At 36.0% G+C, this 23,645-nt stretch overlaps 1 protein-coding gene across 3 annotated transcripts; it reads right to left on the reverse strand.

The window, feature by feature from the left end:
- Positions 1 to 4,039: 4,039 nt before the first annotated feature.
- LOC125678532 (uncharacterized) lies at positions 4,040 to 22,877 on the reverse strand. 3 transcript variants are annotated; one of them, XM_048917072.2, is made up of 11 exons: positions 22,716 to 22,807; positions 14,129 to 14,257; positions 13,961 to 14,048; positions 13,430 to 13,726; positions 12,917 to 13,192; positions 12,686 to 12,817; positions 12,466 to 12,580; positions 11,080 to 11,240; positions 7,950 to 8,061; positions 7,734 to 7,819; positions 4,040 to 7,590 (listed from the first exon to the last, which is right to left on the reverse strand). In XM_048917072.2, the coding sequence occupies exons 4-11, from the start codon at positions 13,641 to 13,643 to the stop codon at positions 7,073 to 7,075; spliced, it is 1,614 nt and encodes a 537-aa protein (XP_048773029.1). In that variant the 5' UTR covers positions 13,644 to 13,726; positions 13,961 to 14,048; positions 14,129 to 14,257; positions 22,716 to 22,807; the 3' UTR covers positions 4,040 to 7,072. The 3 variants fall into 3 exon arrangements, with proteins under 3 accessions (XP_048773029.1, XP_048773026.1, XP_048773027.1); XM_048917069.2 differs by having other exon boundaries at positions 13,961 to 14,257; positions 22,716 to 22,877; XM_048917070.2 differs by lacking the exon at positions 13,430 to 13,726 and having other exon boundaries at positions 13,961 to 14,257.
- Between the last annotated feature and the right edge of the window lie 768 nt (positions 22,878 to 23,645).

Raw genomic sequence — 23,645 nt, forward strand, 5'->3', positions numbered from 1 at the left:
TGGAATAAATCATCTTACTTTCATTTCAAGCTATGGAATAAACCATCTTACCTTTATCACAAGCTATATATACAATAAACCATCTTACATTTATTACAAGCTGTGGAATGAATCTTCTTACCTTTATTACAAGCTATGGAATAAACCATCTTAACTTTATTACAAGCTATGGAATAAACCATCTTGTCTTTATTACAAGGTATATATGCAATAAACCATCTTACCTTTATCACAAGCTGTGGAATAAACTATCTTACCTTTGTTACAAGCTATATATGCAATAAACCATCTTACCTTTATCACAAGCTGTGGAATAAATCATCTTACCTTTATTACAAGCTATGGAATAAATCATCTTACTTTCATTTCAAGCTATGGAATAAACCATCTTACCTTTATCACAAGCTATATATACAATAAACCATCTTACATTTATTACAAGCTGTGGAATGAATCTTCTTACCTTTATTACAAGCTATGGAATAAACCATCATACCTTTATCACAAGCTGTGGAATAAATCATCTTACCTTTATCTCAAGCTATGGAATAAACCATCTTACCTATATTACAAGTTGTGGAATAAACCATCTTACCTTTATCACAAGCTATATATGCAATAAATCATCTTACATTTATTACAAGCTGTGGAATGAATCTTCTTACCTTTATTACAAGCTATGGAATAAACCATCATACCTTTATTACAAGCTATATATACAACAGACCATCTTACCTTTATCACAAACTGTGGAATAAACTATCTTACATTTATTACGAGCTATGGAATAAACCATCTTACTTTCATTACAAGCTATGGAATAAACCATCTTACTTTCATTACAGGCTATGGAATAAACCATCTTACTTTCATTACAAGCTATGGAATAAACCATCTTACTTTCATTACAAGCTATGGAATAAACCATCTTACCTTTATTACAAGCTGTGGAATACACCATCTTACCTTAATTTCAAGCTATATATGCAATAAACCATCTTCCCTTTATTACAAGATGTGGAATAAATAATTTTACCTTTATTACAAGCTATGGAATAAACCAGCTTACCTTTATTACAACCTATGGAATAAACCATCTTGTCTTTATTACAAGCTATATATGCAATAAACTATCTTACCTTTACCACAAGCCGGGCATAAACCATCTTACCTTTGTTACAAGTTATATATGCGATAGACCATCGTACCTTTATCACAAGCTGTGGAATAAAGCATCTTACCTTTATTACAAGCTGTGGAATACACCATCTTACTTTCATTTCAAGCTATGGAATAAACCATCTTACCTTTATCACAAGTTATATATGCAATAAACCACCTTACATTTATCACAAGCTGTGGAATGAATCTTCTTACCTTTATTACAAGCTATGGAATAAACCATCATACCTTTATTACAAGCTGTGGAATAAATCATCTTACTTTTATCACAAGCTATGGAATAAATCATCTTACCTTTATTACAAGCTGTGGAATGAATCATCTTACCTTTATTACAAGCTATGGAATAAACCAGCTTACCTTTATTACAACCTATGGAATAAACCATCTTGTCTTTATTACAAGCTATATATGCAAAAAACTATCTTACCTTTACCACAAGCCGTGGCATAAACCATCTTACCTTTGTTACAAGTTATATATGCGATAGACCATCTTACCTTTATCACAAGCTGTGGAATAAATCATCTTACCTTTATCACAAGCTGTGGAATAAATCATCTTACCTTTATCACAAGCTGTGGAATAAACCATCTTACCTTTATCACAAGTTATATATGCAATAAACCACCTTACATTTATCACAAGCTGTGGAATGAATCTTCTTACCTTTATTACAAGTTATGGAATAAACCATCATACCTTTATTACAAGCTGTGGAATAAATCATCTTACTTTTATCACAAGCTATGGAATAAATCATCTTACCTTTATTACAAGCTGTGGAATGAATCTTCTTACCTTTATTACAAGCTATATATATAATAGACCATCTTACCTTTATCACAAGCTGTGGAATAAATCATCTTACCTTTATTACAAGCTATGGACTAAATCATCTTACCTTTATCAGAAGCTATGGAATAAATCATCTTACCTTTATTACAAGCTATGGAATAAATCATCTTACATTTATCACAAGCTGTGGAATAAATCATCTTACATTTATTACAAGCTGTGGAATGAATCATTTTACCTTTATTACAAGCTATGGAATAAACCATCATACCTTTATTACAAGCTATATATACAATAGACCATCTTACCTTTATCACAAACTGTGGAATAAACCATCTTACATTTATTACGAGCTATGGAATAAACCATCTTACTTTCATTACAAGATATGGAATAAACCATCTTACTTTCATTACAAGCTGTGGACTAAATCATCTTACTTTCATTACAAGCTATGGAATAAATCATCTTACTTTCATTACAACCTATGGAATAAACCATCTTACTTTCATTACAAGCTATGGAATAAACCATCTAACCTTTATTACAAGCTGTGGAATACCCCATCTTACCTTAATTTCAAGTTATATATGCAATAAACCATCTTCCCTTTATTACAAGCTGTGGAATAAACCATCTTCCCTTTATTACAAGCTATGGAATAAACCATCTTACTTTTATTACAAGCTATAGAATAAACCATCTTACCTTTATTACAAACTGTGGAATAAACCATCTTATCTTTATTACAAGCTATGGAATAAACCATCTTATCTTTATTACAAGCTATATATGCAATACACCATCTTACATTTATTACAAGCTGTGGAATGAATTTTCTTACCTTTATTACAAGCTATGTAATAAACCATCTTACCTTTATTACAAGCTATGAAATAAACCATCTTACTTTCATTACAAACTGTGGAATAAACCATCTTACCTTCATTACAAGCTATGAAATAAATCATTTTACCTTTATTACAAGCTATGAAATATTTTACCTTTATTACAAGCTATGGAAATGATAAAATGCAGCACCAGTATCGTAACCACAACTCCAAAATCCGTTAAGGCGAACATGGCATAGCCATAGTCATGACCGTGAAAGAAAAATTGTTCGGGTGACTGAAAACGTCCTACGGAAGAAGCCATTACTTGTGGCATACATTTGGCGTATTTGGTATCAGTAAACTAAATTGTACGCATAGAGACAAAATAGATGTCTTCTAAACGTACACACATGTATAGCAATATATATCAAATATACCTTTTTCTGATGAATGGATTTATTTTCACAATAAAGTATATACACATACGAGTTCCTGCGTTTCGATGTATCAAGATCGTAGCGGTTAGCGTATTGGCTATGTAGGTTGGCTGAATTGTGCCATTTTATAATTTGTCGCCGTTTTGTTATTTCGAGGCTAAAAGACAACAAAACGATATTTAGCAACTTTTCATCCCGAAATAAGGAAAAGACGACAAAGTGATGATATCAGCTACTTTCGCCTCAAAATAACGAAAAGTCGCTACGATCTTGAACGCAGCCCAGAAGTGTTGAATCTTTTTAAAATACTCTTCAGCTGTCAACAGCAGTATTTTTCGTGAAAACATACGTTTCGAACTTATATATTATGTCTTCCAACGGATTCGATAGGCGAGAGCATGTTTTACGTATGATCAATTTTTAAAACTCAGCTTTTTGCAAATCTATGGTCGTTATAATGATCTCACTTGCAAATACAACCTGTCTTTGGGTCGAATGCTGTCTGACATTTTTTATCAATTGTTAGATTACCCCGTTTACCTGATCAAAACAGAGGGGTTACAATGGATGTGACTTGTTAATCTTTAACTCTGTTAAACAATATAAGCTAACTTGGTGCAATTTAGACTTTTTATAGTCCTGTTCGCGAAATGAAAAAAAGCTTACAACATCTGAATAGCATTTGTTTATACCTTAAAACACTTAACTTTCAGAATAACAGTCCAATTCCCGAATTCTAGTTTTTGCAGAGGATAGTGACTTTATAAAAATCAAAATAACTTCATGGAATAGCCTCTGAAATCTTTAATCAAGAGAATGCCGATATTAGACAATGTTTAAATACAACTAAAGTACTAAACAAGAGGCCCATGGGGCACATAGCTCACCTGAGTCACCTTGTCCCATATCTAAATATTTTCTTGAGTCTGCACAATGTCAGGTCGCTTTCATGTAAATTTGTTCTTGCTGGCCCAGTGGTTCTTGAGAAGATTTTTAATGATTTTCCCTATATATTTGCATGTAAAACTTTGATCCCCTATTGTGGCCCCATCCTACCCCCGGGGGCAATGATTTGAACAAACTTGAATCTGCATTATGTCAGGAAACTTTCACGTCAATTTGTACTTTCCTAGTCCAGTGGTTCTTGAGAAGAAGATTTTCCCTATATATTTGCATGTAAAACTTTGATCCCCTATTATGGCTCCATCCTACCCCTGGGGCCATGATTTTAACAAACTTGAATCTTCACTATGTCAGGAAGCCTTCTTGCAAATCTCAGCTCTTCTGGCCCACTGGTTCTTGAGAAGAAGATTTTTAAAGATTTCCCCTATTTATTCCCATGTAAAACTTGGATCCCCTATTGTGGCCCCAACCTACCCCTTGGGGCCATGATTTTAACAAAGTTCAGTCTGCACTATGTCAGGAAGCTTTCATGTAAATTTCAGCTCCTCTGGTCCAGTGGTTCTAAATGACCCCACCCTATTTTGACATTTTTGTAATTATCTCCCCTTTGAAAGGAACATGGTCTTTCATTTGAACAAACTTGAAAGCCCTCTTCACCCATTGATGCTTTGTGCCAAATTTGGTTGAAATTGGCCCAGTGATGATGAAAATGTGAAAAGTTTACGACAACGACGACGACGACAAAGACGACGACGGACATCGGACAAATATCGATCAGAAAAGCTCACTTGAGCGTTAGGCTCAGGTGAGCTAAAAAGAACAATATCTGGCAGTATATGATGTTTAGTATATATAAATGACAAGAACGAGAAGAAGGCTACAATAACACAGTATCTATCGACTATTAGTTCACATATATGTATATGATTTAATAAAATGTTCTGTGATTGTCTTTCAAAAAGCAAGATATGATACATTTGCAATATATACACCTCTTTGAAGCTGTATGGTCCGAATTACAAATTTTTTTCCCCATCTGGTAAAAACGCTATTAAATCATCGTACGTATGTAGTTATGAGGCTGTATGACATATCATACATTATTTCACCTGTTTTAACCAAAATTATTTGATTTTAAATCGATGTTTACAAATAACCGCGTCATTCTGCCATTTCAAGTGACAGTCACGTGACCAGTTCAAACTTTCAGATCACCGGTGTTCTTATCTGTGTAAAGCTGTGTATTTTGTAACAATAGTACCGTGCCATAAGTTTAATAGAAATAAAAATATCAAATACCTCTTAGTAATTCGTTGTTTTACGATCTTTCAGCCATAAAATTAGACAGTTGCGTATGAGTTAATACATCATGTTGGGATTCCCCTGACGCGAGTGGGTCTACTTATAGACGTTTAACACTGTATAATTTATGCGTTATCTGGAACACCTCAGGCCTTTCACCGAAAACACCGTGTTTCAGTTGAAAGGCCCGAGGTTTTCCGGATGATTTATATATGTACCACACTATATTTATTTCCTAAATAATATTCTCACTGTTTTCTTTTACATGCAGATGTTTTCGAGCATGTAATTATAGGAAAGTTAATGACTTTATAAAGTAATTAACCTGCTTTATTTAAAGTAATTATGTACAAAAATAAGACATGAACATCGGGTCATACAGCTTTAATGTCAATGGCTCTGTTGCACGGTTTTAAAACATAACAATTTTGTAGAGGAGCGGATCATAATGTGCAGGGCTTGTGTTGTCATCACTTTACTATATAGCAAGTCATGCGTGTCCGACATGAAAGGAAGAACGCCTTCCATACTGTAGAATCATTTAAATTCGTGGGGGCCAATTTTCGTGGATTGCTGAATTTTTACGAGTTCGTGGGGACGTAATTTCATGGATTTTTATATTTGTAAGAAAGATAACTCTGGAATGTCTTTATTCGTTGAGGACGTAAATTCGTGGGTGAGGGGTACCCACGAATTCCACGAAAATTGAGCCACCACGAATTCTAACGATTCCACAGTATGCACTGTCTTAGACGCCTCCTTAACCTCCTGGTAAGACAGAATCCTGAACAAAACTGACTGCGTTGTCTTGGTCACGTAGTGTGAATGGAGGACGGTCAAATTCCAAAGGATCTTCTCTACCCATGAACCCGGGAAAACGATCCACAGGCAAATCCCAACTGCGCTATAAAGACGTGTGCAAGAGAAACCTGAAAGCCTTGCGCATGAGAAACTTGAAAGATTTGCGCATCAATCCGAACATCTGGGAGGATGCTGTCTTAGAACGATTGGATTGGAGACAGTGCAGGAAGGTCTCTCCAAGTTTAAAGATACTTTAACTGTGCAAAAAGAAAGGAAAACCTAAAGGGCAGGAGTCAGATGATAAGACTAGCACCAGACTGCACGTGTCCATTGGTGGAAGGACAGTCACTTCGGTATTGGTCTGATCGGCTACTATCGATGTTGCAACACAAAATAACCATAGCGCAAATTCAGAGTCTTCCGAGATTGACAGGTTATTCGGTTTTAACTGGTTTTTTAGCGTTTAATTTCATGATCCTGGCAGGTTCAATCTCATGAAACAAAGAGACGAACAAAGGTATCGCATATCTGAGTTAACCTATACTGTTAGTAATTTAAAAACATATTATGGAAACATATTTGATCAATCTTTAATATCAGGGAGGGCACTTGTTTCCCTAGAATCAATCTTTCCTTTCTGTAATCTCATTGATGTATGGAAGCGCTGCAGTTATTTAAATGCTCTGTTATGATTGTTTATGTACTTTGTATTGAAAGATGAAAAAAGTAGAGTTCGACATTTAGAAATTACATGTAACCCTGTACATGTATTCTGACCGCAAATCAGGCTTCTACAAATAGCAACGATCAGCAGTATCAAAGGTGATAGATGCTTTCAGGGTCACGATTGCTTTCAAGTTTTCTGTCTCCATGCTGCGTCTCGGTGTTGTTAGGTGTCTCTAAATAAGAGCTTGCACGGGGAACTTTCATCTCTGAATCTGAGCATTCAATAGCAGCTTTCATCCGTGGATCTGAGCTTGCACGCGGAACTTTCATCTCTGAATCTGAGCATTCAATAGCAGCTTTCATCCGTGGATCTGAGCTTGCACGCGGAACTTTCATCTCTGAATCTGAGCATTCAATAGCAGCTTTCATCCGTGGATCTGAGCTTGCACGCGGAACTTTCATCTCTGAATCTGAGCATTCAATAGCAGCTTTCATCCGTGCATCTGAGCTTGCATGGGGAACTTTCATTTGTGGGTCTGAGTTTAAATTGGGTTTTTTCATCTTTGAATCTGAGCTTGAAATGAGAGCTTTCGCATCTGAATCCGAGCTTGTATTTAAGGTTTTTCTCTTTGAATATGAGATTGCACTGGATATTTTCATCATTGGATCTGAAAAATAATTCTAAAATTTTGTATCAAGAGTTCAGTGAACAGGTAATAGGTAAACAAGCAGTCTAAAATGTACGAAATATGAAAACAAACAACCAACATATTTCCGTCTAGAGGAATTCGATTACAAATAAAACACTTACCATTTAGAGTGATTTTTGGTGATTTTTCAAATGATGTTCCAATCTTAATGTCTTCATAGATATATGACTGCTTTTTCGATAGTTCCCTAAAATATATTACATTGTGAAAACATTGCACGAAATGCATTTCCAGTTTCTTTTGTAAAAGGATCTATCATTTTGAATAGAAATGAGAATATTCTTCATAAAGGATGATATGAATGGACTATAACGTACTCAAGATTTTCTAGGCTTTGTCCCATTGGCATATCATATGCATCATTAGGCATTATCGTGTTGTTCAAAGTACTCGGTGAAGGTTCACTGTTTGTTTTCGTCATTTTGCTACCTATAAAGTTTGAGAAAAGGCAAAAATAATTTTACCGAACAGTATAATGATATCATACAGAAGTTTACTTTGTACACACTTAATTGATTTGGGAATAGAATGACTAGTCCTCCGAATTTAAATTATTGTTAATATTTGGGGGGGGGGTGTTAAGAAATGGATCAAAAGAGTCACCACAATCTGTACTTTTGAGATGGTCATATGACAAGAAATGAAAGCCTTGACGATACACGCTACAAACAAAATCTTCATCAAATGATAGACGTATTTTCTACCTTCTATCTGATTTCGGCTTTTTTCTCAGTAATACTTTCTATCGGAAGTTTAGATATCGGCTTTTTTCTCAGTAATACTTTCTATCGGAAGTTTAGATATCGGTTTATGTGACACATTCTGTGGAGACAACAGAGGCTTTATATGGACCCTGTTTTCAAATTTTGAAGATCTTAACTACGCAAGTGACCTCGCGCTACTGTCTCATCTTGAAACCCATATGCAGAGCAAGACTTACTTCTAATCTACAATCTAATAGCAGTAAAATCTGTGAAAAGATAAATGTGACGAAAACTGAGGTAATGTCACTGAACACAAAACATCCAAAAGGGATACAACTAGATGGGAAAAACCTGAAAATGCAAGAACCTTCATATATCTTGGAAGCATTGTGACAACAAATGGTGGAGCTGAAGAAGACATCAAGGCAAGACTAAGTAAAGTAAAAGGAGCCTTCGTAAATCTTGAGAAGATTTGGAAGCCTAACACCGTAAGTATAGGAACACCAAAACGAAGCTATATAACAATTGAGTTCTGTCAATACTGTTATATAGCACGGAATGTTGGAGGATGACAGAGAGGGATATCAACAAACTTTCAAATTTCCATAAAGGTTGCTTGAGAAAAATCTTGAAGATATTCTGGCCTACTAAATTCTCCGACAAAGATCTACACGAGAGAGCAAAAATTTTCAGGCATGCGTGCCATTCTCAACAATAGTACCGCAAACGGTACATAATGCGCACCTGAAAATGGTTACATATAGTGTTTTTCTTAAGCCATAATTTGTAGAAATTTGCTTCAGGTAGTATCAGGCTGTGACATACTTTCTTTGCATGAAGGTGAAGACAACGAACAGTGATCAATCTTATAACTCCTATATGCAATACAAAATAGGTTATCGGCAAACACGGGCCCCTGGACACACCAGAGGTGGGATCAAGTGCCTAGGAGAAGTAATTATCCCCTGTCGACCGGTCACAACCGCCGTGGGCCCTATATCTTGGTCAGGTAAACGGAGTTATCCTAGACAAAATCAGTGTGCCAAGAACGGCCTAACAATAGGTATGAAACTCGTCAGACAGCATTGGACCCATTGATATATTGTATTGGCAACTAGATCGTTATAACGACCATAGAATTTGTACTTTTGCTTACTTTAAACGAGACTTGCTGGAATCCCTGCACCACCAACTTGTTTGTCAGTGGCCTCGATTTAAAAACTGACCATAAGCAGAACAATCTTTTGCGTATAGAATAAGATGAGAGATATAAACACCATATGCAGGTGATAATGGAATATTGCAACATAAATATGGGAAGTTGACGAAATAAAAGCTGAAATCATCCCGTTTGTCATAAAGTTGAGTTATTAGTTTGTCATTTATATCTACTTTGCATAATATGAATAAAGAGTCTTAGCTTTAAACTGCGACAGGAGGCAGATAGACAAACGAAGAGTTTTTTGTATAAAATATTTCCCCAAATTTGATTAAGTTCAACTACCTTTCAATATTCAAAACGTCAAGAAAATTAAAAATTGTTGAGAATCAAAATCCTTGCACTATGCACATCTTCAAGTTTACAAATACCATAGCTTCTAAACTGTAAGAGGAATTATTAAGACAAACCTTGTCCTTTATTTAATATAATATTTCATCAAAATGGGCTAATTTCAATAACCTGTAATTTACTTTAATATTGAAGATAGTCAAAATACTTCCCACATGCACATCTTCCATACCCATGCAAATACCCTGCCAGTAGAATTAGAAGGTCCTTGCTTGAAAATTGTGGAAGGAAAAAATAAAAAAAAAAACAAATCATAAATTATCTATGCAATAATTCATCAAAACTGACAAGTTCCATAAACTGTAATTTTCTCAAATATCGAAGAAAATCAAAATCCCTGCGACATGCACTCCTTCAATACCCATATAAACACTTTGTACAATAAGAAGGTTCTCACTTGCAAACTGTGGGAAGAGTTCATCGAACAAATCATATACATGTAATATTTCCTCAGAACGGACTACGTTCAACAGCCTTTTTTCTCAGAATTGAAGAAAAGCAACATCCTTGCCACACGCACATAGTCAATATCCATATAAACATATAAACAAAAAAATTGTGGAAGGAGTTTGCCGGACAAATCATGTACCCGCCCTATAACAATAATATTCAAATGAAGGAACACAGTTCTTGCAAGAGAAGTCAAAATGGATCAAAATTGCAACATGATCTAGAATGATCCACAAAGAAGCTACATAGCAAGTTTCAGCTTGATATGTGACAGAGAAATGAAATTAGAAACAGAAAACCCCGGACGGACGGACGGAAGGACGTACATATATCACTGTATCATAATATATCCCGTCTAAAAACGGGCGTATAAAAACACCGTTGGCGATGGATCGGACATGTCCTCAGAAAGCCGACCGACAACATCGCTATGGTATCCTTAAGATGAACTTCAGAAGGCAAGAGGAAGCAATGCAGTCCAAAGACCACTTAAAGACGGACCACGGAAACAGAGAAGGAGATGAGCCTAACTTGGAGGGAATTAGACAAGAAAGCAAAATACTGGGAGCAGTGGAAGAAACTAGTCCTTGTCCTGTGTGCCTCCAGGCGCAACAAGGACTGGTTAGGTAGATACATTCTGTCGGAAGTTAAAATATCGGTTTATTTTCCCCAATAATACTTTCTATCGGAAGTTAGATGTCGGTTTATTTTAAGCAGTGTTACCTTCTTTCGGAAGTTCAGGTATCGGTATATTCTTCTTAGTTTTAGTAATACCTTCCGTCGGAAGTTCAGGTATTGGTTTATTATTCACTGTAGTTCCCGTTCTAATTTCATCATACACTGCTGGATCGGGTAGGTTTTCTTTTTGTAATTGTATGTACCGCCTGAAATGACCAAAATCTTAAATCATTACCGATGGAAGGATATTGTCAAAAAAAAAAAAAAAAAAAAAAAAACCCTACATGTATTCTTAACATCTATAACTGACAAATGTATATAATATATACTTAATATGAATTGGATATCCTTTTCAAATTCATTAAGCGAGTTTAAGAGCTAGGCGCTTGCGCTAGCGCTTAATTGTGAGATCTTCTATTATCCAGCAAATACCTTAGTGAAAACAAATGGGGTTTACAATATTTACACAGAGGTTCTGTATATAAGAACATGACATCCCTACTTAATATAAATTAGATATCCTCTCTAAATTCATTATGCGATTTTTATATATTGTAACGTGTAGTGTAGCGGTCACCCAGTCAAGTGCTGATCACGCTCGCCGTTGCTTAACTTTACCACATTACTTGAAAAGCTAGCTCACTAGCGAGGCAGTATAAGTTCCCTCTTATACTGTCCGCAACACTTTCCCCCACTTGGGGAAGCTTCGTCCCGAAGCTTAGCATGAATTCTCTCTTAATGTTCGACACTTCTTCACCAACGGCATCCGCCGTTAGCGACAACAACTACCAGTCATCACAGGACGAAACCATGTCCGTACATGGACACGAAGTCCCAGAGCTCCGAAGAGACTCTACCTGAAGAAGGCCCACCAAACACCAGAGTCACTAAGCTGCCACCAAATGGTAACGTGTAGCGGTCACTCAGTCTAGTGCTGATCACGCTCGCCATTGATTAACTTGCGTGATGAAGAGAAAGACTCACCACCGTCGTCCCCGGACAAATCCACGTCCGTACCCAGAGCTCCGAAGAGACTCTACCTGAAGCAGGTCTCCTGCCAAACACCAGAGTCACTAAGCTGCCACCAAATGGTAACGTGTAGCGGTCACCCAGCCAAGTGCTGATCACACTCGCCGTTGCTTAACTTTCGTGATCAAGAGAGACACTCTACCACATCACTAGAAAAGCTAGCTCTCTAGCGAGGCAGTGTAAGTTCCCTCTTGTACTGACCGCTACAGTATAATAAAGACAGGTTATACTGAGGACAGGGTTTATAATCGGTCAATGAACAATCTTCTATTTCTTGTAAGCTTAGCTTCTTGTGTTTATCAATAGCAAAGGAACGATAAATGCAGACGCATAAGAACCGTGGGTGGTTTTGTTTTGTTGAATAATATAGCTCTCACATAAATTGTATACATATGTACTTACTCTGGTTTAGTCTTTTTTCCAATACCAGAACATTTTCCGTCCTTTTCATTCTTGAATTTGTTAGTTTTGTCTTGCTCTCCTCCAGTCTTTTTGATTTTCTCTCTGGCTCTGTTACCTACATGAATATCTCAATTTATGCAATACAAATCAGCGGACTGCGCATAAAGACGTGTCTCTAACTTATTGTTTTCGCTATACAAGAAATATGAGTAAATATTACCGTTCTTTGCATTTCTACAAGAAATAACCGTCAGCACCAGTAGCATTAAAACACACCCCAAAATAACCATCGCAAAGATGGTATATTTGTACTCCGCAGTGTCAGTAAATTCCTCATCCGGGAATCGGACACCTGTAGAAGAAAATATATCGAATCTAAAGTAACTTTCTCTAAATCAAATGTGCTATATAGGGATTGATAATACAGAGATGTTCAAAATGTTACACTCACCATAAGATATGAGAGTAAACGTTTTATTTGTCCATAAAACAAAGTCTCCGGAAGAAACTGAGGCTTTGCATGTGTAGTTTTCGTGGAGCCCTGGGACGATGTTTTGGACAACTAGGCGGGAGTGAGAGACAGAGATTTTCATTTGCGGTACCTCTTTGTTGATTTGATACCACTCGACCACAGGAAAGGGATACCCCAAGGCTACACAGTCCTTATAGAAGGATTTCCCTGTCTGTGTGTAAACTAAATCCTCAGTAAACTGAATCTCGGGGGCAGCTGAAGGTGAAAAACTGGGATAAATTGAATTCAAGCACGAGAGACCAATGAATTTACACACAGGAATAGGTCATTTTTTAACATTTAAATTTCAGACAAACATTACAGTAACTGTACTAAACTTAGAACAGACTTACCAATAACAAGCAAGGTGTAATTCAACTCAATATCACAGGTAATATCTAGGTAAAAGTCATCAGGTTTTGTGATAAAGTTATCAGATTTGTACAGACTTACCAATAACAATCAAGGTGTAATTCTGGCTTGTCACGGTTGAATTATCCAAGTCGGTGGTAGAGCAGATAAACTGTAAGCCAGTATGAGACTGTTTGACGGTTTTGATTGCAAGTATTTTTGTTGCATTACCTTCCAATCTGAACACCTCATTTTCAGAAATCGGTGTACCGTTAGAAAAACGCCAGTCTATTTGAGGAATATTCCCAGAAGACATCACACTGCATAACAAAGAAAAGCTATGGCCAGCTATGGCAGGGTACTGGGATATCTCTTCGATTTTTATGCTAGATATAAGATCTGAAATAGTAAGGACAAATTTACCACAGTAAAAAACGTTTTCGACAAAAACGTCTTCTAAGTTCCGTTGGTTTTAGAGACACGTCATTGTTATACAGTAACATGGAGAGCTACTGAAGACATCATTTCCTAGAAAGATCATGGCTAAAACAGGTAAAACTCAATATCACAGGTAATATCTAGGTAAAAGTCATCAGGTTTTGTGATAAAGTTATCAGATTTGTACAGACTTACCAATAACAATCAAGGTGTAATTCTGGCTTGTCGCGGTTGAATTATCCAAGTCGGTGGTAGAGCAGATAAACTGTAAGCCAGTATGAGACTGTTTAATGGTTTTGATTGTAAGTATTTCTGTTGCGTTACCTTCCAACCTGAACATTTCATTTTCAGAAATCGGTGTACCGTTAGAAAAACGCCAGTCTATTTGAGGGATATTCCCAGAAGTCACCACGCTGCATAACAAAGAGTAGCTATAGCCAGCTATGGCAGGGTACTGGGATATCTGTTTGATTTGTATGTTAGATACACCATCTAAAAAGAGAAAGAACCAATTTATCACAAATACTATTGATGTAAACATAAAATTTACTTTGTCTATATCCAGTTTTAACGAAAAACCTTACGGCAGGAACCTAAAACACCAACATTTTACGTTGAGATAAAGAACAAGGCACTGGCTTGACTGTAGTTGGGTAAAAAGAATAGGGTGGGGGTAAAGTTCAGATTTGATAAGTCAATACAACCTATCATTGGGTCAAATGCTGTCTGACGTGTTTCATATCGATTGTAAGGTCGTTCTTGGCACACTGATTTTGCCTACGGATTACTACGTTTGCCTTATGGAGACATATGACTCACGGCGGGTGTGACCAGTCGACAGGGGATGTTTACCCCTCTTAGGCACCTGATCCCACCTCTGGTATATTCAGGGTTCCGTATCTCGCAACGCTCTATTTTGTATTGCTTATAGGAGTAATGAGATTGATCATTGTCCGTTATCTTCACCTATCATAAGTACACTTTAGTCATATGAAAAAACTAGGAATCAAAATTGAATTTACATACCAATATGCTTATTTCACTACAACTTACATCTCAGCTCAGTCAAAATGAAAGGTCAGAGGAAGGGGACTATGGAAATTAACATGGGATCATCGTGTGTATTTCAATTTCTAAGAGACAGTGTTTTGATATGCCGATTGTATATTTTCATATTCATTTCAAATAAAAGTATAAGGAATCCCTGTCTTGTGTATGCGAGGTGATTAACTGCAATGGAAAACGTGATAATTCATGCATAACAGTTTCGTCATTATGCAAGTTATCGCGTTTTCCATTGTTCATCACCTTAGATGCCCAACAAACTAGACAGACAGTGATTTCTTAAACATATATTTTGATATTCTTTCTATAGAATTGCGTTCTTCTATCAGCTTACCTGTTATTGTTTTCTTATGAGGCAGAATTATTGAAAAAGGCTTCTACATAAGAAAGAAGCTCTCTTTGTAGCCTTGAACTCGATATTTAGATATACTGACGACGTTCTATCCATTAACAATATCATTCTCATTCATACGTCGATCAATATATCCCAGTGAACTCGAAATAAAAGACATCACAGAGTCGTCAACTTCTGCTTTATATTTGGATGTTTTACTGAACAGAGACGTTAATAGAAAACTAATAATTCAACTTTATGGTATACGGGATGCCTTCAACTTTCCATATCCATGTAGCAATATTCCATTATCACATGCATACAATGCTTATATATCCCAACTGATTCAACACTCTGGAACATGTTCTGTGCATGATCAATATCTAAACCTAAGCAGGCTACTGACAAATTATTTGATGTGACAGGGGTTTCAACAGTCATGTAAGCAATTTGCAAATTCTATGATCTATGATCGTTATAATGATAATACAGCCTTTCGTTAGGTATTTCATGCCAATTTTTATGCCGTTCTTTTCATGCTGATTTTGACTACGGATTACTCCGTTTACCTGTTCAATCTGATATAGGGCTCACGACGGGTGTGACCGGTCAACAGGGGATGCTTATTCCTCATAGGCACCTGATCCAACCTCTTGTGTTTCCATAGGTCCGTGTTTGTCCTACTCTTTATTTTGTAATCTTTATAGGATTTATGAGATCAGAGTTTGTTGTTTTCACCTTTTTTAATCGTATAATTAGTAATTGGCTTTTACCACTTTAACTCAATATTGTGACATCACATCTTCTTTCATAACTCGATTATTGTGATGCCACATGCTTACAAAATAATGGATGTGAACACCTTGTCTGCAATCGAAAATGAATATGCGCATATAGAATTAGAATCGGTTGCGCGAAAACAGATCTCCAAAGTTCGCGCCCTTTCTACCTCACAAAGGACATATTTCCTGATATTCAATCAGTAAACATATAATCAAAGTATTACTCAATTGCGTATTTATCGTTAAATGCTTGCCGTCTCTACTTTATAATAAGGAAAACCTAGCATGCAAAGATGCTGTTCATAGTCAATCTTGATCAGATTAGGGATGCTTGCAACGAAAGTAATTGTGATGTCATCAGGAAATCGCAAATTAGCATTTCTACTATCACTATGATGGTGTCCGGACTGAAAACCATACCTACATTTTTATCTAGTTATACTTTGATTTTGACCTCCCACCTGCTTCACTATCACCTACCTTGCGCAAGGCTCAAGTTAGCATACTTTATGATCAGAATGATTTTTTTCTCTATTTGTGACTTCGACCTATGAACTTCAAATTGTACAGTTGTTCACTTTTTAAAAAAGATACGAAAAACGGGTTTTAATTAGATTGTATATAAAGCTACCTTAAAATGATCTTTATCTTGCAAATTTGATTTCATTTGATTTGACAGGGGATGTTTATTCCTCCTAGGCACCTTATCCCACCTCTGGTGTGTCCAGGGGTCCGTGTTTGCCCAACTATCTATTGTGTATTGCTTATAGGAGTTATGAGATTGATCACTGTTCGTTACCTTCACCTTTCATTTGAGAGCTAGAGGCATTAGCGTCCTATCTTAGGTCGTATTTACTTACACTGTTAAAGTAATGTATCGTGATATACGTACTTATTTCAGCATATTTAGAATTTGCCGCAATTGGACCTGATGCTTATTTGATTTATAGCTTGATCTATGTGTATTAACCAATAGAAATTCTAAAAATTTCATCCGTAATCCTCTATGAAGTAAATATTTTCCACAGAAAATATGACTTTTTAAGAAGGTCACTTAGGTGAAATGTCGTCGTTCGCAATCCACCAACCGTTAACAATTGAATATTAACTATCTTCTTTTTAAATTTGGTAGGAAGTATATTTAGCATAAGAAGGACATCAATTATAAATGGCAGGACTCTTGCACCCCAGACCCTTAGGGGCGTGGCAAAAACTACCAAACATTGACAATCAAATTACTGAAAGTACTGAAAAGCGCTAAGCTGACTTCATGAATTCTGTCAGTAATGTTAATGAGCAGGAACAACAGTAAAAAAAAAAACTTTATACGTTATTCTTTATTTTCGCATAACTGAATAAAACATTTTCTGTAAGGAAATAACAAATGTTTATTGGAAACAACGACGTCCTGAAACGTTTCAACATGGTGAAATATAAACTTTATATGATGTTGTTAAAAACAATGGTCACTATAATAATTTTGGTCCCACCCGGAACTAAAACCCTATCATTGGATCATGAAATTTACAATTTTGGTAAAGGACACCTGCTCTTTTTAAATATCTATAATCAGAATACGCCAGTTTCGAGATACGTTCGAGATATTTCCCTTTGAAGAACTCTCGTACATAGTAAGGCGCGAAACAACTTGTTTACATGCGGGAGTGGAACGAATATTCATCACTGCATAAGTAAATATTCTCAGTATTTTTCTCATACGCTGTTTCATCACCTGAATTCAACTGATACACAAACTAAGTAAGTGATAAGTATTCTGGGAGTAATTAAATACATGAATTCTTTTTATATCACGTAATTTCGTTAGTCATAGGTATCATATCCAGGGTATTACTTTCAAATGTGACATTGTTTATATGTTTCTACTTTAGAAAAACATTTCTTTTGATATTATTTTGTATTTTTTACATTCACATATCTAAAGAGAAGCTGTTTTTAATCCATTTTATCGTCTTCCTCATTGACTGTAGGTTCACACTGTCCCACTTAGGCACTCAAAGTTCTACTAAATGCACCTCATACACAGGGGAACTCTTATCTCGAAACTGGCGTATTTAGTACCAATTGTATTACCACTGCTGTGATGGTCTAGAGGTAGAGTGTTCACCCTGTATGCGGACGGTCGGGGTTCGAATCCCGGCCGCGACAGACCTAGGTCGTTAAAACAGGTAGTGACAGTTCCATCGCCAAGCGCTCGGCATCAGGTGTGAATGTCATGGGTCCTCGGGGATGACCTTAAAAACGGATGTCCCGTGTCACAGTAGGTGTGGCACGCTAAAGAACCCTCACTGCTCAATGGCCGTTTGCGCCGAACAAAGGCCTAAATTTTGCAGCCCTTCACCGGTCTTGGTGACGTCTCCATATGAATTTAAAAATATTGAGAGGGACGTTAAACAAGATACAATCAATCAATAGCATTAAAGGCTAGTATGTTATTCAAATATTTTACACATAAACACTTTATAACCAGTTTGGCCCCCACCCATCTTCCCAAATCTAGGGTTTCTGGTCCGCTCCGCTCCGGCCCCCACCCTGGATCATGAAATACTCTACATGACTATGAATTTTTTTTCTTACGGATGTGATGTTGTAGAGAAGAGTATCTTTGGATTTGTCAAGTTTTGGTAGAAAATGTAAAACAGTTGTCATTGTAGTTTTCGGTATTGTCATTACTAACTTACTGTTGTGTTCCAGTTTAATACTGTATGAAATATTTGTAGAATACAACTAAAATGAAACAAATCTATAGTTTGATACATACATGTATGTCAAATAATGATAGAAAGGAACAAACAAACAACTGGACAAGATAGAAAAATACACATAACCACATACACTAACAAGTGCCAAAGATATCCACGTCAAAATACACCAATAATGCAGGTCTATGAAACACTTTACATCCATTTCATCCATTTATCACCTCACCAGAAATCATTTAAATACATACATAAACATGCATCTGTATGACTTATACAACAGAATCCAGTGCATAATTATCTGTATATAGCAACCAAACCATGAAAGTGGAATTATTTTTGTAATCCATAATATGGGCGACTTCAATTCAAAATCAGGTTGGAGAGAATGTGAATCCAAATAAGTCACTGGGGAAAAAAATAATTTAGAAAGTTATTTAAAAAAGATGTTCATCATACATATGCAATATTGATAACTTTGAAACTGAATGCTGCGTTATATCAACAAAAGTGGAAAGAGCTCATTTTTATTATGAAAGTTAGTGCAAGAGGATATACTAAATCGAATATGATAAATTGGGCTAACATATATGCATGGATTTACATTTAGGCATTGTAGCGATTGTTTGTTATACGTAAATCTAAAACAAAACCCTCCAAGAGTTTGTACACAGGAACATTAAACACTATACTCATCAACATGTGTGTATTACCGGTACACTTTTTGTGTAAAAACTCATATTCATATTGCAAAGTAAACTCATCTGTTTGTCTGAATGAGACATAATACACATTGCTATTGTTTGAATTTTATAAAACAGTTCTTTATATGAAAATGCAAATAACCTTAGCAAAAAAAGCATAAGATTCGCAGCTTGTGTAGGAGTTCTAATATGAAAAAAAAAACGTAAAAGAAGTGACTCGCAATAAATATATGATATTTACAACATGTAAATGTATAAGCTCAATGAGAATCCCAAGCTAGGCACTTAAAAGTTACAAAAGTAATTTTCAAACGGTAATGTTGAAACCACTGTTAGAAATAAAGAAGAGGCATCTCGCCAAAAAACTAAATGCATTTTTATATGAAAAGATCGTTCAACAAAAACAAAATGTTTGGACAGGGAACAACGACAGTAAAACCATACCCCCTTCCCCTCCTTCATCCTTTGTACGTTCGAAAATACATGTAGCATATGTCTGTCATTGTTTGTTTGAAGTACAAACAAATTGAAAACACGATTACTTTTCGTTGTATGTAGCGTGCTGTGGACTGCGAACCATTTTACATTCATGCTTGACACAATGGCAATGTTTATCTAACACTTGTTCTAACCATATGTACATGTATTTCAGTAAACAGCCCTCGTAAACTTCCAGGCAGTGTTTTGAAGACTTGAAACCGGGGCATTGTCTTCCGTAAACGAACACCTATAATTTTGTACCTTTTGTCTTTTCCCTCTCCCATGATCATTATTTTCATTCTCATTTTTGAATCTAAATAACAAAATCAAATTTGATTGTGTTGACGATGATTCTGAAGAATAACTTGGTCGTTTAGAAATAGTAAGGTAAGCCTAAGTTACACCGTTGCACCCTCTAAATTCCTGCAAGTCATACTAACATATATGATCGGGGGAGGTGTAATCAGTTACGCAATATACTCCCTCTGAGACACCGATCTCTGCCCTTCGCTGTCAAAACATAATCGTGCACAAGTTCTTTCTCGTTCAAGATCGACGCGGATTAATTAATTTTTTTACTGTGTTGCACTCATTTTTGCTGTGTCGGACAAAATTCTTACTGAGTCGGAACAGCAGTCAAAACACAAATGGAAAATCCTCATGGCTCGTTTTTAGCTTAATCACGTGGCTTCTAATTATAGATTGCAACATGCACAAGAATTGATTTTCTTGACCTCTAAGCGCTATGCGAAGGTAACAATGCAAAGACACTCTAGCCAAAACGGTTTCATGTACAGATTCTTATTCATTTTTAGATTTGAATTACTAAATAATCATTCTAATTATTACAGAGGCAGATTCAAACGGGAATTTTAACTGAAGAATGCTTCTGTGTCCCACTTTCCCCCAGAATGAGGACAAAAAATGTCACCTTTTTATACATATTTTATCCACTGTCCAACGAACTGTATTTCCGAAAAAATGCCCCTGCGGATGTGAATGTTATCCCCGTACTAGATCGGTTGCAAAATTACGACTACTTTGAACACGACTTGTTTATTATAGCGATGCATAAATTTGCCTATAGGTGGCGATAAACCGGAAACGTGATGACGAAAGCAAAATCCAACTGGCGACAATAATGCGCAGCTACGCTTAGCGCTTTAATAGCGCTTTAAAAAACGTCTTCTCTACAACTGTACATCTAAAAGAAAACTAAATGAATAGCCAAACAGACCCAGAAGGCCTCTAGCAGAATTGTAAATTTCATACTCCCTGGTGTAGAAGTTCTGACTCCAGGACAGTTTTTTGTGCGTAAAACATTTAAATAACATCTTCTTTAATGCTATTGCTACTACACTGAAACTGAATTAATATTTAGAAAGAACAGGTAGCCCTTTACCAAAATTGTCACGATAGTAGTATTTGGGTGTAAACCATTTCGATATTTTTTCTTTAATGCTATTGGCACTAATTTGAAACTCCGGATAGTTTGTCAGATCTTATATGGCACATCCGGGTTAGTTTATCAATCTGTCTCTGTTGCCGATCCGATATCTCCTGCTAATTCTTCATCAGAGTCACTAATTCACTAAGTTCGAAATTTGGAGCTGAAGTACAAGTTATTTCCTTAACACTGAGATTCATTGCCAATAGATATTTAAAAGGGGCAGGTAGCCCTTTACCAAAATTGTCAATTTCTCGATCCCAGGGGTAGGGGTTTTGGTACCAGGGTGGTACCAAAATGATCATGTTGATTGAATATCTTTATCATATGAAAGACTTCCTCTTTAATTTTGCTTACACTAAAAACTAAATGTATATTTAGGAAAAGCAGAAAGGTATGTACCATAATACCGAATTCAGCAACTCCGGGGTTCTGACTCTAGGGCAGGTCCAAAATAGTCCTGTCGTGTTACATATGTAATATTGTGGCGGCAAAGAAAGGTAAAATTAAAAAAAAATCTGTTCGGACGAATTTGCAATTTGTTCGGACGAATTAACAAATTGTTACGACGAATTTTAGTAATTCGTTCGGACGAATTACCAATTTGTTCGAAAGATATAGAAATTCGTTTTGGACGAATTACTAATTCGCTCGGACGAAATAGAAATTCGTTCGAACGAAAAAGTAAATTTGTTTGGACAAATTACTAATTTGTTCGGACGAGTTAGCAATTATTCATTTGTTAGGACGAATTTGTTATTAGTCATAAGGCATCGCCATTGGCGTAGTCACGAGATCCTCATTTTTATGATAACATCCTCCTCTTGATTTTGGTATTAACAAATTCTAAAATTGTTATTTGTTATAAAGAAAGGTATATCAACTTTGGATATCCAGATTGGCGTTGGCTAAACTTTAGTAGGCTCTGATTGACGCATAATTGCATTAATGTCGTCCTGTACAAAAATTGATTTCCTATATACTGAATGCGTTATACTCCGTTGTACAAAAAATTTTCAATTGATAAACCTTACGCTTGATTTTAGTCTTATAGGTAATGAAGTCACATGGAAAATAATGATAATAACACAATTTTACAGCAAAATAGAATTTTTAAATATGCAGCTCATATTGCTTTAAATTATTGATTTCCAAGTTAAATTTTCCACGTTTTAATTTTGGCCCGGGGGAGGGGCTAGTCACGTGAATATGGTGAAGACCTGTGTGTGCATGAATCGTTTGAACAAATTCCTAATTTGTCCGAACAAACAATATTTTATTTGGCCTTTCTACGACACCGCACTAATATGCCTTCGTAAAAAATATTATTTGGTTAGTCATGAAAAAACCCCTGTCAGAACCAAAGATATTTAAATCAAATTAACTCTGCCTTAAAATTTCTACAAATTGATAATATTTACCACCAGCCACTGTAATTCCGATCATCATGAAACCAATTATTAAAAGTTTTAAATCCAACATTTCGGGCGTTTTCTAGATGTTAGAATATAATCTTTCTGACAATTTATTTCTAAAACGGAAATCTAGGATTCCATTATGCATGTTTTAGGTCCGGGGTCACCCTAACGTTTTAGGTCCGCAATCACCCCAGTTTATTCTGATGTTCTCAGGGAAGACGTCTCGTCACGAGCACGCGATTCGGGGAAGTTATTGTCTGAAAGTGTGTAATTTACTGCCCTGCTATATTTACATGTATCAAACAATTACGTTTGTCAAAGTTAGATGATTCATAGGCAGGGACTACATTGTTACCCGGTGCGTGTATTTAGAGCAGCTCGTGAGAGATTTTAAAGTCATAAAAGTGCCTTTGTCCTTCTGCTCTACAGTAACAATATCTTTATGTATATATATATATATATCAGCCTTCTTGAGGAAACAAGTCTTACCCTCAAACACGCATGCTTGCGCTTTTGGAGTGAAAGATGATGGGAAAATGATAAAACAAAATATTTCTTTTATGGTCATGAAAAGCACAACCAGTATCAGACCGTTTTAACAGAATTCACAAGACAAACACAATTTTAGGAAAAATAAAGTATTTTTATTAAGAGTCTAGATACTGTCAATGCATTAAAAGCAATTACGTTGGTGTTGCAAATGACCCCCCAAAAATGATATGAAAAAATATTTCCTACATTTAATGTGTATAATGACAGTTCTTGGAGGTGTATCTAACCACTCCCCCCCCCCCCCCCCCCCCGATCAGTTTAACGATTTTTTCATTTTCTAAATTTGAAACACTTTTTACTCTGTTAAGGTGGGTCCTTAGTCTTGGATTTTTAGGGTTTAGGTAGCATTTTTTTGTTTGGAATCAATAAATTAACATTCAG

Source organism: Ostrea edulis, chromosome 2 (genome assembly GCF_947568905.1).
Source record: "Ostrea edulis chromosome 2, xbOstEdul1.1, whole genome shotgun sequence".
NCBI classification, from domain to species: domain Eukaryota; kingdom Metazoa; phylum Mollusca; class Bivalvia; order Ostreida; family Ostreidae; genus Ostrea; species Ostrea edulis.